Genomic DNA, 15796 nt, shown 5'->3' with positions numbered 1-15796 from the left:
TAAGCCCCGATGTGTTTTATGTGATAACTAAATGAATAAATAAAGCAGTTAATGAGAATAAAGTCGCACCCTGTGAGAGTTTTGTCGGCGCGTCATGTCAGCTTCATCGGTTTCCTCATTCCTCTCGTGGCACCACTCAAGATGTGCAATCCTGTGCGAGATTAATCCCCACCGTTACTCTAATCTCCCTCTGTAACAGGGTGAGATTAGGGCACTAAAATGATATGGTGGAGCACATTACCACATAAAGATTACTCATCTGCACATTTATAATCCCCTTTGACTTTGAGTAATGTTAAGGGAGCAAATGTGATAAAAGGCAGCCCTACATTTTAAATGCGTTCTATTTAAAGAGAGCGAGAGACCCCTTTTTTTGAGGACAGCTTCGCCGCAGGATTTCTGGCTGTAGGGTAACCATAGTGAGAACGCCTTACCTTTGATTAATTAGCCAAATGAGCGCTTTGTTGAAGACGTTGAGGTAGTTAATGAGCCGTAAAGCAAGGCGTCTGCACTCAACTTTTTTAGACAAAACATCCAGTAATAGACCCCAGGAGAAATCTTTGCTTTAATGTATTTCAAATAAAATGGAAAACATATGATCTTAAAGCCACAAACTCTCTGTAATTATAACAGGAAAGCAGTAACTGACACAGTATTTTATAGTTCTAGTATAAGAGTATTTTCAGGTGTTTTAAAGAAATAGTTCAACATTTTCTCTTAACTTTCTTGCAGAGATTTAGATGAGAAGACTGATGTCTGTACGGAGCTGGAGCCAGAAGGTGATTAGCTTAGTTTAGCATACAAAGTGGAAGCAGGAGGAAACAGCCAGCTGTCCAAAGTTTAAAAAGTCTGCGCACCACTATCTCTAAAGCTTAAGTTAAATGTTGCATCTTGTCTAACCTGTGCTCAAACAGAAAAGTAAAAAACGAAGGGTTCATTATGCAATGTAGCAAAGTGCCTGCTCTGTTTTTTACAGAAAAAGCAACTCTCATCCCAGAAGGTCCCAGGAGTCTTTTCTCAAAAAGTATGAAAAACGAACAAACATCATCATAAAGCATCTAAAAGCAAAAACACCTCCTCTTTAACTGGCCTACAACAAAACAGCATGCTTACTAAGAGTTAACTTTGATGTGACAATTGAAAGCACTCTCACGGGGCTATCTTTCCATTAAGAGCTGAAGCTGGGAGTTGATTAGCCATGGAAATGAGGAAACAGCCGGCCCGGCTCGGTCAAAAGTTTAATAAACCCTGCCTACCGGCACCTCTTAATGCTGCAAATTAACATCTTGCATCTTGTTCGTGGTTATTTTCTTACTTTGGAAAGAGTCAAGCTAACTCGCTAGCTTCTCCCTTTCCAGGCAACTGAAACTTGAAACAGTGCAAATGGCTGATCAGTTTCCCAGCCAATGACATCTTCAAAATGCTTGTTTTGTTTTTGATATTCAGTTTACAATTAGCTTATCCAAAACAAACAAAATTAGGGGGAAAAAAGCATATTTGAGAAGCTGCAATAAATCAACGTTTGGCATTTTTTTCCCGGATAAACAACTTCATCCCCCGTAAAAGCTGTTTATTTTAATTTCCATCCAAATCCCTGAAGTCACACATTTGTCATCAACTGATAATTGGGATGCACTTGAGGGACCCCTAATTGAAGTCACGACAAGCGTTGAGCTCCGTGTTATTGAATGTTGATTTACCAAGTTATTTCACTGATTAAAAAATTTGCCACAATCAAACAAATCGCAGAGGTAAAAAAAAAACAATGCGATTTGAAAACAAGACGGCAGACGCAGTTTGATATTAGGCCACAATGTTTATTCAGTAGTGTTGTTTCAACTTATAGGTACAATACTGTCAGCTTTTGTAAGACTAAAAAAAAGTTACCATTACAGTCATCCATGCTCACAGAATGCCAGTCAAGTCGTTTACACCCCTCCTGTGTGTACACACCTGCCACATGCTCGCCTTGAGCAAGTACATTTTCCAAATGGTAGGCACTTTGAAGGTTTAAAACATTTGTGAATATACATTTATATATATTTATATATCTTTTCATATACTAATAAGCAATTGGACTCAAAGGTCAGGTCTCTAATAGAGAGAAAATAAGAACTAAAAGAGTGACGAAAAAAGAGAGAATGAGGAAACAACATGATGTGGCCATGGTGGAGGGGGTGGTAATGAGAGGAGGTCGGGAGTAGAAATACTGTGAGTCTTTGGGTTTTTCAGTATAGTTCAGTACCTTAATTTTTATGACGGACAACAGAGACGGGGAGGGGGGATAAAAGAGGATGGAAGTGGACAACCAAAAGGAAGAGGAACACGAGGGATGAACAGCTTCATGTGGGTGGTGTGGTGGTGTTAGGAGTTTAGACGATGTGACAGCATCTACTGTATCTACTTCACATTACTGTACAGCTGAAAAAAGGCAACTTCACAAACTCGCCGGACAAAACGTGTGTGTCTCCTCAGAGCAAGTTATGTAATGTTTAAAGAAAAAAAAAGAAAAGAAAAGAAAAGGAGGATTCAGTAACTGTTTCTTGTCATGTGACCGTGACCTGTGCTTTCATTTGCTGTAGCTTTGTGGCTTTTCCCCCTCAACAGCCATTTTTTGGCCTTTTATTCAGCTTAACTCATTTTGGGGATGCAAAATGGCATCAAAACGATGTAGGTTTGAAACCTGGTAAACAACCTCATCTTTTAGCAAAAGCTCTTTTGAAATGCCTGCGCTGACCACTTAAAAAAAAACATGAATAGCCCTCAACTTGTCTTGTCAAAGACTATTCAGACGTAACACTGGAGTCTTACATTTTCTGTGCAACCTTATTTATCAATCCCTCTGAGAGAAACTAGGTTTCCAAAAGAGGAGGGGGATCTGGTGCTGTTTGCTGCAGAGGTATGTGCTCTGCATGTGGGGCCTCGGCCCTGGCATGGTGTGTTTGTGTCCAAGCAGTAGCAGGCCTTCAGCTAGCAGATCTTTGGGCCTAAAGCATCGACACTGGGACACGGACAATAACACTGGGCTACCCGGGTGGCTCCATACAGCTGAAAAAGAGAGTGAGTGGGGGGGGGTTGGTTGGGGGTTGACAACTCGACTGGCCGTACTCCGATCTGATTAAAAAGAAGGTGGGAGGTAGGGAGGGAGCTTAGGGTAAACAGAGAGAGGGGGAGGAGATGTAAGGGTGAAAGGGTGCTAGCAGAGTTTGGGTGCTGTCAGTAAACTCAAGGGACAAATCGAGAGGGAGGCGGCTATGGGCCAAAAAACACCAAAAGCCACGGAGAATAAACTTCACCCCAAAACACTCTACGTACACGCAAAGCTGCACGACAGCAGTGGGAAGCAAAAGCAGTGATTGTGCAATGTGAACGAGAATGCATTTAAATAGAAAAAAGAAGTTCAGCGAGACGAACAGAAGCGAGATTTGTGATTTTTCTCAAGCCCTGACACACTTTGTTTTTGTCTTTTAAAGACCTGGTATGGAAATTAAACGCTGTCGAGAAAAGAAAAGAAAAAGGCTACACTGAGAAGAGAACAAACAAATAAACAAGACATAATGAAACGCTCACGTTTGACTAAAAAAACTGATGTGAGAGCAAATAATAAACATTGTAACCTGAAGGGAGAACATTTACATTGACCGTTAACAGCGTTAATATGAAGACCAAAGAGCTTCATCAAAACTACAAAGGCAATTTTTTTTTTTTTAACATCAGAGAAAAGATAAATTAATGTAATACACCTTTAGAGATCAACATCAGACATGCTAGGACAAAATAAAAAGAAAAAAATGAAAGCAGGATTGATACAGAATAATTATATTCAATTATTTCCACTTTTAAATTTTTTTTCTTTACAAATACCATACTGCTACAGTTAAAAGTAGTCAGCGACTAAAAACAGCTCCTCTGACAGAAGACAGATGCGATTAGTTTCCTCGCCTTTACAGATCCTGTTTTTATTTTTTCAGCCTTTTCAAATAATACACAAAATGTTTAAATACACTGAGATTTGCCATAAAATGAGAAATGCTTGGTTTTCATTTAAAAAAAAAAAAAAAAAAAGAAGAGAGAAAAGGTCTTAATTACAATACTCTATGCAAAAGCTTTCCTTTATGCTATTTTTCCTTAATCAACTTGTTTCTTGTTGTGTTTGAACAGGTTTGCTGTTGTCGACTGCGTTTTTCTTGACAGTCACTCGCGATGTGGTCGTTCTGATGACGGGGCGGGCCGGCTTCTATGCATAAAACTCCTTGGTCGGGGCCTTCTGATAGGCTGCGCCGGAGGGTTTCCTCTCTCCCAGGTCGTAGCTGCCCTCGTCCTTCTTCCTCATGCGGTAGACCAGGAGGAGGATGAGGAAGATGGCGAACAGGAAGCCGATGACTCCGCCTGCAATAACGGCTGAGGGCAGAGAGGCAGAATGGAAACCATCAACACTCAAAGTCTAATCAGCGCGACCTTAACGTGAACTGAGCGCAAGATGAGTCTGCTATCTTGTGCAATCAATTACGACAGTTTATTTTAGCAACACTATCTACTATTGATGCAACACATTTCAAAACTACCGATGCAGCTCCCCAGCAAATGATCAAAACTGAGCGATTAAATGTGGTGCAACCAGGTGGCAACCATCAGCTGGATGCACTTACTTAATGTCAATTGTGAAACCCTCAATTTGTCCCGAGAGATACAAAAGTCCATCATTTTCTGTGGGTCGTTTCACCTCATCTCACATGTATCCTCTTGGCGAGAGAAGTAAGTGTTCAATTTAGGGGGTATTAAGGCTCTGATCCTTGATTGGTACACAGAGCCACGTCGCCTCAAGCGTGGCTGATTCGACATGGTCTGTATTCCAATCACCGACTGCCGACTGGGGCTTAAGAGGAAGAAGCTGATGGTATTGGTTCCATTGCTTAACAGTCGGGCGAATAAATCCGATGGAGACAAACAAACAACAACCAGTCCAGCGTGGCTCGAGCTAAATCCTATTTCGGTTCCCCAACTGGAGGATAAATCTCATCGTAAGGCTTCAATATTGACAGCGACGCAGAATAACACAAAGTCGAAAAGGTCCTTCATTTCTGATGGGTTTTTCTGGCTGGATGATTAGAAAAAAAAACTTCAGGAATCATTTCTAAAGATTTTATTTGGAGAGTTTGCAACAAAAGATAAAGTATTTTGGTATTGGTTTTTTCATGTTTCACCACCACAACAGCATTTTTGGTGCCTTATATTGAAAATCCATGTGGGCTGGGCTTTTGTGTGTGTGTATTCAGATATTTATGAATGAGACTTTTGTATGGGTATAACAGCTATTTAGTATTGCACTTCCAAAATATTAGGGGACTCACATTAGACAGAACTACGGTCAAAACTGTAGCAGCAGCGGCTAATATTTCCTGACTTTTGGTCCAAGTTTAAAAAAACTGGATCCTACACTTCCCACAATGCATTTCAAAAGTGTCTTTCATTAAACGTACCACATCTTCACCTCGACGTTAAGATAAAAGATAATGATAATATATTCCCGGATTTGAAAAAAGGGTTTTCTCAAGCTGAGCTGAACTATGACGAGATAACTGATCTTCATTAGTAAAATTAGCAGAACGCCCCTTTAATTCATAATTTGGAAACACTGCATCCAAGTGACAGAGCTTGCTTAATGTGATTTGTCATTTCCTAAGTGAATCCTTGAGATTGCACATCCTTTCTCATTAGCCAAGTCGCCATCTGTTCGCAAATTAACTTGAGTGATTTCACAGTTTAATGTTCTGACAAGTTTTTTAGTTTGGCGAATTAGGAAGAGATCGGACGGTGAGGAGCAACAGATGCAATGTCGAGTTGTGCAAGTTCTGAACTTCGACCATAACCTGGACGGCCCACAACAAGAAGAGAGTGGACACGGCCAGAAGAGGCCTACTACGGCGGTGGTGGGCACATTGGATAGCCATGTTTGTGTCAAAGTGTCATTTTCAGATTCATACTTTAACTTTGGATGTCTACTAGAAATACTTAAAGTGTCCACATATTTCGGATACTGTCCATTGGTGCAGCCCCTCTATTCACCCTCTGTCTGGACGGTACGTTTCAGCGCCTGTCTCTTTAAGGCCCGCCTCCCAAAAAATCCCAGTTTGCTCTGATTGGTCAGCTCTCACAGGCCTGAGCAGGCACTGCCCTCTCTGTTCCGCATCAGGTCCGGCAGTGTTTTTGCAACCATGGACGTGCCGGGGGCGTAGCTGGGGGTTGGTGACTGTATCGTTGTGACATCACAACCATACGGAAGTAATGATGGCTCATTTAAAGGCACAGTTCCTGAAAACAGGCTGTGTGCATTTCTTTGTAAATTGAGACAAAAGACATGAAATTCTCGCCGTCATATGTAGGTTAAACTTTCTGTAAAGGACTTATTGTAAACCAGTTGGCCCACAGTGGTGTGACATCAAGGGGAATCTGCATAAATCCACCCAGGCTGTGTTAAGAAGCGCCCCCCTCCAGCTTTGACCCCGACTCTCCTCACTAATGCTCCTAACTCGCCACATGGGCTTATTTCACTCTCCTTCCCAATTATGCCTGTATGAGGTTCTTTATAGCTTCCTAATCTGTTTAAGGTCTCTTCTGGTGCCACAATCTGCCCTGTGCTCCACTTTAGGTTTCAACATGTTGACTTGCCTCACAGCCCCATGGGTAAAGATCATGGCACACACCCAGCTGCCGAGCTCCGAGAAGCAATGCAGAGCGAATAAATGAAAATTAGATTATGGGCAATTATTTTTATAGAAGTCATACGGGAGATGAAGAGTAATGGCTATAATCTAGAGGAAGGGTAAAGAGAACGAGGTGGAGAAGGCGAGAGGGGAGAGACGAGCGGACATGAACCTTGTATAGGATATTTACATTTTTTAAGGCCTCATCCAAAGACTTTCTACCGGCAATGCAATTATTATTCTGTCACGATTCAAGAACAATATGCAAAAGATGAAATGAGACGATAACTAGGAGAGAGATGTGAGACTGTCCTGATTTGTCCTTCTTGATGTTGTTTCTGCATATTGCCAGCACCAGATGGATATCACAACAAAGTAAAAAGCGAGGTGCCAATCAATGTTTGCCTCAGACACGCAGGGAGAGAGAGACGGCATCTGAGAGTATAGAGTGATTTTGAGTCCGATAATTTCCTTTTCCACCCTCTTTCATGTATTCAAAGCGAGCAGCAGACACACTTGAATCACCCACAATTCTGTGAACTCTACAAGGTCCCACAGAGGGACACAGATGGAGTTTATTAAAAGTAATTATTTGAGAAGGGGATCAGGTGGGAGATATTTCAGCAATTTTCTGAGGCTTTGCTGCTGAAATATGCCAAAAATGTTGAAACATATATGATCTAAATAAGCCCAATAAACAAATAATTTATTGGTGCGGCATCAAAACTGACAAGCTACTTTAATTTTGGAAAGAAATATGAAAGGAATGGTTCCACATTTTGGGAATTATGCTTTCCTGGAGACTAAGAGTAAGATTGGTACCACTCTCTGTATGATAAATGTAAAGCTAAAGCTGAGAGACAGTTAGCTTGCACCCAATAGCTTCTGATGACCTGTGACCTAGATCTTGAGAAATCTATGTTCACATCAGGACCTTGGGGAATCTGTGATCTCTGTCCATAACAATTAGCATAGCATAAAGACTTGAAACAGCAAGCCTGGCTCTGTGCAAAGGTAACAAATCCAGCTAGCATCATATCTGCGCCCAGCTTCATGAAAACAGATCACTGCCTTTGAAAAAGCATCTACCGCAGAACCGATGTCTAAAATATAAACACAAACTGGAGTCAAATTAATAGGAAAAATACTGGATGTTTTCTTGCAGCTTATTATGACACATACCTGCCAACACCTCTGTCCTCTGGAAGAGGTTTTCAGTGCGGACCTCAACGGCCTCCTGGGGTGAGCCGGGGGCACTAGTCGTACTAGTCATCTGGTTCCTCTGCATGTCCTCTGTAACTGGCACTGGTGCCTGCATGAGGAGAAGGAAGACAGGAGCAGGAAAGAGGCAAGAGAGGGGGGAAGAAAAACGATTAAGGTTTCCTTATTGACAGCTGTCTTTCACATTCTGTCCTCCGATATTTTCTGTCTGCGTGTTAAGAGGACTTGGGTTCATTTGGGTGTTCTGGTATAATGCCTAAATTCCTTGTTAGACAAAAGAGATTGATAACACTTTGATATTTGTGAGTTTAACAGGAAATTACAGCCAGTTGGCTTAGCTTAGCATAGAGACTGGAAATGAGGAAACAACTAGCACGACTTCAGAGGTAACAACATCTGCCCAACAGCACGTTATTGCTCAGTTATTAACAATAATATCTGGTTGTTTAAGCACGGGATGAGAGTTGCACATGTGCTTTACTTAACGGGCAGGATAAAGCCAATCAGAGGCAGAGTAGGGCGGTTTCATGCAGAGCAAGGTAGTGTGATCTAAAATAACGCTGCTACAGCAGTAGCAACTTTATGTCTGCTGACTGACTGGAGTGTATATATTTTATAATAAATATATAAAAATATATATTTATATAACGCCTGTTACGTAGTGACGCAGTGGAGCAGTGTTTTCTGTGGGAGAGAGTAACTCCTTTTGGCGTGGACTTTGGGCTTTTTCACTCTGCAGAACTTTTACATGTACAAAAATGCCACATAACAAAAACCAAAGAAGCATAATATAACCACTTTAACTATATTTTACAGTCTATCTAACGAAAGAGTGAGGATCGGACTGGCCCATTTAGCAGTAGGTCTAGTCAAAGAAAGAGAACAGGGACCAAAATGGAACCTGGCCAGTGAATCCTATAGAAGCAGGCCAGAGAGGAAAGTGGAGCAAATCCAGATTGCCCAAAACGATTAGTGCAATGAAAACATAGCCAGTGACCCCAAGGTTTTTCTCTGAGTTTAGGAAAAGAAGCAAAGTATCTGGTATGGATGCGGGCCCATGCATCCAGTGCTTTTTTTCCAATAACACTAGAGAAGGGTGCAGAGGACCAAAGTGGAACAGGGCCAGTGCATTTGGAAAGGAGTAGTGACAGAGGCAAGAGGGGAAAAAAAATGGAACAGGGCCAGGTAGGCTTGGCTTAGGGGGGTTGAGACCTTGACGACTAATCCCAAACAGATGTAGTATCCAGTACAGTATAGTAAGAGTGCAACACAGAAGTGAGATCTAGGATGGTTCCAGAATATGTGATTATGTCCGAGAGAGATGTAATCCTCCATAATTTGCAATGGAGCAAAAACACTGAGAATTGACGTGAGCACTTGATCTTTATCCCGAAAGCGACCTCACGGCTTCTGGTATTACAGGGGATTTGATGACATACTGGGTCAGCTAAAGACATACTGAGGTGCCCCGTCGCTCTCTGTTGAGTCAGGAAAAAGAGCCACCGTGATTAGAAATGACCTTCAGTTCCTTAATGTGATAATATGATAAACCGCGTTTCACTTAAGTACATGGCAAGTTTTAGACTGGAAGGAATGTAGAAAATGAGCCAAAAAGTTTAACATTTTGGGAGAATATGCTTATTCGCTTTCCTGCCAAGAGTAAGAGGAAAATCTTTTTTTCCTGATGCTAAATTGGAAACTACAGCAAAAAAGACTTAGATTTAGCTTAGCTTAGCACAAAGACTGGAAGCAGGAGGGAATAGCTAGCATGACTCTTTCCAAAGGGAATGAAATCGACAAACCAGGACATTTAAAGCTCACTGATTTACACATTTTGTCTTGGCACAGTGACTTCCTGGAGTCTCCGCTGTTTCCTGACACGTCACTGCAGATTTGTATTGCCTTTTGTCAGTCCTGTTTTCAGCTTTTATGCTAAGCTAACCATCTCCTGGGTCGAAACTTATCTTGCTCTCAGCACAAAAGTCAATTAGTGTATTTCCCAAAATGAATAACTATTGCTTTGATTTTAAAGGTGCAGTATGTAAGAATTGGCCACTAACTGCTGCAAACTGTAGCTGATATTAGCTAGTTAGCTCAGTTAACTGTACAGCTAACCGTTGTATTAGCGGTCTCTGCCTGGACTGGGAGCGAGGAGCACCGGGGGAGTGTTGTTGTTTACTATCAGATTAAGGGAACTTTATCAAAAATGTTTATATTATAGGTTGTGCTGAGAAAATGGACTTTGTTAAACCCACAAATATCAAAATCAATTATCAAAAATCCCGTATGGGTCAAGCTACACCTCTTACCTCCGTTCTGATTGGTTTCCTGGGTGTGATGCCCTGGGCCTTTTCTCTGACCGTGGCTGTCTCCACCCTGGGGGTGAAATCTTTGGTGGAGTCCTGGGTGGGTTCTGCTGCGTTGGGCTCGATATAAACCACACTGATGGTCACTGTTTCCTCCTTCTCTTCTTCATCTCCACCTGGGAGAAAGAGTGACGAGTAAATAACTCTCCTTTAAATTTGCTGTGTGCGCGTGCAAATATGTACAACATGGGCATGCATGTTATCAATATTGTCTCACTTAACTTCACACTGTGGACTTAATTGTTATGTATTATTTACTGTTTGAACCTCCCCTTGAATACAGAGTGGCAGAGCAGAGTAATGGAGTGTATATACAGTATTGGAAAGGCTATTGATCACGGCGCTGTCTCCTTTCACCTTGCATGACCTTTTCTCACTGCAGTTATCCAACTCTCTCAAAAAGAAGAGTAACTTTTGACAAAGGAATAAGCGTTGCAGAGGTGCTTAAAACACGTAGAGCAGAGGAGCTAATAAAAAAGAGACGTGTAAAATTTGCACACTTGCCCACGGCAGCCTCGGTGACAAGGCAATCTCAATTGAAATCGAGTGAGAGAAAGAGAAAGGCGGTGAAAGGGAAGAAAAGACAAAGGGGATAAAGACAGAGGAGGGAGGAACTGATTGCACAATTTTAGGCTGCCGGTGAAAGAAACCCAGCATTCATAAAACTTACCTGCAGACTTGAAAATTAAGTCATGACGCCTCTGGGCAAATGACTGCTGAGCATGCAAGTGTGTGTGAGTGTGTCTTACCTGAGCCAGACCCTGAGTTAAAGTCATCATCATCTTCAGGGTAGTAACCTCCTGAGCCTGTGTCATCCAGGTACAAGTCATCAGCCTGAGAGGAAGCCTTGGCTGCTTGTGCTATCTGCAAAACAACAAGATAACAAGGTGTCGGGGATTAATGTCGGTTTGATTGCGCATCTCTATTTATAGAAGTCCATGTGAAAGTGTTCATTCTGCACCACATCACCGCAACAAAGTGAAGGCTTTCGACTGTTTGCACACATTCACTGTTTCGGTATTTTACCATCTGACAGCTTAATGTGAATCAGAAAGACGAGTGGCTGAGATTTTATTTTAGCATTTTAATTATTAATCCCGGCCACTTTGTTCCGAGACCAACACTTCAGTTGGTGAAACATAAAAACCTCTCGAGTAGTAATTCAAGCGCATATCGTTAGTGCGTTTTAAATAGCATAAATCTTTGCTTAAGTTGCCATTCTGCAACCACAGTGTGCTGTCAGGACAGTATACATACAGTAATAATCTGTCTCTTCTATCTGCTATAAAGTAAGAATTAGTGTGCTGAGTGTGTGCTTAAGAGACGGCTAGTATCAGCAGATCATCCCGTGTTTCACATCGGAGCTGTAAGAGTTTCCTAAGAGTTAGTCGATTCTGTGCAAGTTTAAGCAGACTTAAGGATGAAACCACAAATGTTAACCTGCTGGTGGAGCTAAAGGAAAAATCCATCGATCACCTTAATAATTAGGTACATCGTGCGGGAAAGATGAATCATCTCTACAAAAACTTGACTTGATGTTGACATTTTTTACTGGATAAGCTGCTGGTGGCATGAGAAGAAAAGTCAGAAGATCACCAAAACCAGTAGGGTTTATCCTCTAGGCAACAAGAACATATATATTTAATGGCAATGCATTCAATAACTGTTGAGATATTTCACAAAACACAATGCCAACATTATGGTGGCACTAAAGAAAAAGTGACGGGATCACCAAAATAATTAGGGTTCTTCCTCTGAGGACCATGAATGTCAGAGCTACATTTCAGGCCAATGCATACAATAACTGTTGAGATATTTCACAAAACAAAACGCCAACCTCATGGTGGCACTGTAGGAAAAGTGACAGGATCACCAAAGTTGTTATGGTTCATCCTCTGGGGACCATAAATGTTGGTACGAAATTTCATGGCAATGCATCCAATGACTGTTGAGATATTTCACTTAACAAAATGCCAACTTCAGGGTGGCACTAAACGAAAGGTGACCCGATCATCAACGGTGTGAGGATTCATCCTCTGGGGACCACGATTGCCAGTACGAGGTGTCATGGCAATGCATACAATAATTGTTGAGATATCTCAGCAAACCAAACGCCAACCTCATGGTGGCACTGTATGAAAAGTGACAGGATCACCAAAGTCGTTAGGATTCATCCTCTGGGGACCATGAATGTCGGTACATTTAGTACAGTACAGAACAATTTCATGGTAATGTGTCCAATTACTGTTGAGATATTTCATCCTGGACCAAAGCTTTGGACAGTGAGTGATCAACATTACCATCCCCTGTTGCTCAAGACACAGCCTTATTTATTTTATGTCTTCAATGAAGCACAGCCACACAGGTGACCGACCAATCACAACACGTCGCCCCTCCTACAGCATCGTTGTCTGGACAACAAGCCTGAGCGGTGGGAATGTTTGTGTTCCGGCTTAATGGAGTGATTGGCTGAAAAGAGCTCAGTTTAACAGTGCCTGTTTGTTTAAAGAGCAGCTCCTCACATGGTGTATAAGTTGGGATTTTAACGAGAAATCAGAAAAGAAAATGGAGTTTTCGCTCTAAGATGCTCGCAGAGGCAGATGAACGCTCCACACTTAGATATTACAGCTGTTACACAAGTGTGCTTACGGCCCACGTAACTATTTATGTGTTGTGTCGAGTGTGTGTGTGACTGGAATGGCTATAAACGCATCCATGGCAACATCCATTCAACTCCTATTCACCAGACTTTGGTCAACTTCTATACTGATAGTCCTGCTTTAGAAAGAAAAGAGTACAAAAGAGAGACCCCACACTATATCATCCCTGTGAATTTATGTCTATTGCATCCATTAAGCCCGTCCCTACAGTTTGAGGTCTGCTCCGGGGATGCTGTGCTGATAAACCAGGGGGCTGAATGAAGTTGGACTGGAGGAAATAATCAATTGGCTTGGCAGGAAATAAGTGGTTTTTTGTTCACAGCAGAGAATAGGCATGCTGAGAGAAAACTGAGAAAATGGGCCTAGAGATATGATCTCAAGTCCTAATTCATGCCTGTTTTAGACGTCTATGTTTGGACAGGGCTGCAACTACGATGGTTTTCATTATGAAATAGTGAACATTCAATGTTTTATGCCATATTTTCATGTATTTTATCATGTTTTGTGTGCTTCTCCTGGCTGCAATCTACCCAAAAAAGTAAGAGAAAGTCAGAAAAACCTAATAAAATGCACATCACAATCAGAATCATAGCATCTTTACACTGCTCAAAAGTCAAATATATTCAATTTAAAAAGATATAAACATGCTTGCTTTTGCTTGATTAACGACTTCAATGATGAACTAAATATCAGAGTTATTGAAGATTAATTTCCTGTTCAATTAATCAATGAACAGATGGCAAAAGCAACGACAGAGAACAGAGCAAGTGTCTTTTTTTTTTTTTTTTCCGGTTACATCCCTGCTGCATCTCAGCCTTTCCAATTACACTCAGTACTCTGATGCGAGTGTTTTCAATAATGCTTTTAAGTCATTGTGCGTGCATATGTGTGTTTGTATGGAGTCATGAAAGAGAGGCCTGGCGCTCTCCATAACAAAGACGCAGGGACTACACACAGCTTACAACAGTGTGAAAGAGGCGAAAAAGAAAGACAGAGGCGAGATGAAACGGAACAATACGTATCTCCATCTCTCCTCTCTCAACTGCCTCTGACTTTTGGAAGAAAAGGCCTTTCACCGCTGAGCCGCCTGATCAAAGAGAGAATTTGTTCAAAGCAACTTTATCTTAACCTCTCTTGCCTTCGTCTCCTCTAAACACAAACCTCCCCCCCCCTCCTCCCTCCAGCGCGACAGCCTGCGCACCCATCCACCGGCCCATGCGGTCCACATTGGCCCGATACGAGCACAATGAACCAAAAGGAGGAAGGCCACAGATCAAATGGCGACAAAGGGCACTAATGAGATAGAGGCCACACAAGCATGCATGCATGAGCGGACGTGTTTTACAAATGTATGCGAGCATCCATTGATTCATTGATTATACATACACACACATTAGAGGGAGCAATTGAGCATATGACATGACAGGAATGGAAACGTGTGAAGGAATGCATAAAGAGCTTAAGTACCAACAAAGAAGCTTTCTCTCCTCTCGGACCTATTAAACATCGACTTCAAAGAAATTATAATTATAACAAATGCTTTCACCTGACTTGTTAAATGAATTAATGGACGGATAATTTGCATAGTTTTGCCGGGAAGGAAGGTTTGTATGGTTTTACTTTTTCTGTCTTCAAGCAAGAACTGCTTAAGATACAATATAACGGCTGAAACATAATTTTGTGATTATTTTCTTGATAAATCAATAATCATTTGGTGTATATAATGCTAGCAAACAGTGAAAAATGCACATTACAAACACCCCTATAGCTGAAAAGCCAAACATATTGAGTTTACAAGAATAGACGAGTAAGAAAAACTGAAAATATGTGTATTTTAAGAGCTGTAACAAGTGAATTTCTGTCTTTTTTTCGGTTTTATCAATCAAAATATTTGATTTATTTATTTTTAAATATTGTTTTGGCCTTTTTCATGGCTTTATCTGGGAGTGTAGCTGAAGAGAGACAGAAAATGGGACGAGAGAGGGGGGTGACGTGCAGCAAACGGCCACAGGTCGGATTCAAACCCTGGGCCTGCTGTGGCAGGGACAGAGCCTCTGTACATGGAGCACATGCACTACCAACTAATGTTTTCTTATTAGTTAGGTCTATATGAAATCACTAGAGTCAGTAAAGGGTATTACACGTGGAAAAATGTGTAATAATATTAAGAAAAAGTGGGACATTTTGGGAAATATGCTGAGAATCAGATAAATATGAAGGTACAGCCACATGTAGCAGTTGGTTAGCTTAGCATAAGACTGGAAACGGGGGGAAACATCTGGCAAGATAACAAAAGAAACCCACCAACATGTCTAAGAGCTGATTAATTGGTGTGTATCTTAGTTGTGTGTAAAAAAACAAGTTTACTATTTTGAGCTTTAGAGGTGCTGGTAGCCGTGGAAAGAGTCATGCTAGCTGTTTTCACCTCTTTTTTCACCTGTCTCTGTGCTAAGATAAATTAAGCTAACCGGCTCCTTCTGTCTACCATTGGAGCGGTATCAACCTTCTCATCTAGCTCTCCACAAGAAAGCAAAAAAAAACACATTTCTCAAAATGTCAAACCTTTCATTTAACAACGATAATACGACCAAATCCACCCAGGAGTTATTCTTCCTTTCAGGTAAGAGGAGTAAAGAGGAGCTGTTCATTTTTTGACATGCAGGTAGACGAGGCCACTGACTCCTGTGTAATCTTCATGTGTCGACTGTTTGAACAAAGTGTTTATGGATCAGAGGTTCGACTGTACAAGCAAACGCAGCGGCGCCAAATCAGCGCAGATCTGAGGGGAGGTAATGGTCTTTTTGAACTCGATGAACTCCACCGACTCTGTCTGACCCACGGGGAC

General features: G+C 41.5%; 1 protein-coding gene across 1 annotated transcript in view; it reads right to left on the bottom strand.

The window, feature by feature from the left end:
• Positions 1-1796: 1796 nt before the first annotated feature.
• Positions 1797-15796, bottom strand: part of sdc2 (syndecan 2) — a 48311-nt gene continuing 34311 nt past the window's right edge. Inside the window, exons 2-5 of the mRNA XM_073482903.1 lie at positions 11041-11155; positions 10235-10407; positions 7887-8016; positions 1797-4401 (exon numbers count right to left, since the gene is read on the bottom strand). Coding sequence (XP_073339004.1) covers positions 4238-4401; positions 7887-8016; positions 10235-10407; positions 11041-11155 — 582 coding nt within the window. The 3' untranslated portion in view covers positions 1797-4237. The remainder of the gene's footprint in view (positions 4402-7886; positions 8017-10234; positions 10408-11040; positions 11156-15796) is intronic.

Source organism: Pagrus major, chromosome 16 (genome assembly GCF_040436345.1).
Source record: "Pagrus major chromosome 16, Pma_NU_1.0".
NCBI lineage: Eukaryota > Metazoa > Chordata > Actinopteri > Spariformes > Sparidae > Pagrus > Pagrus major.
Note: the sequence above shows the minus strand (reverse complement) of the source record. Positions and strands in the feature narration are given on the sequence as shown.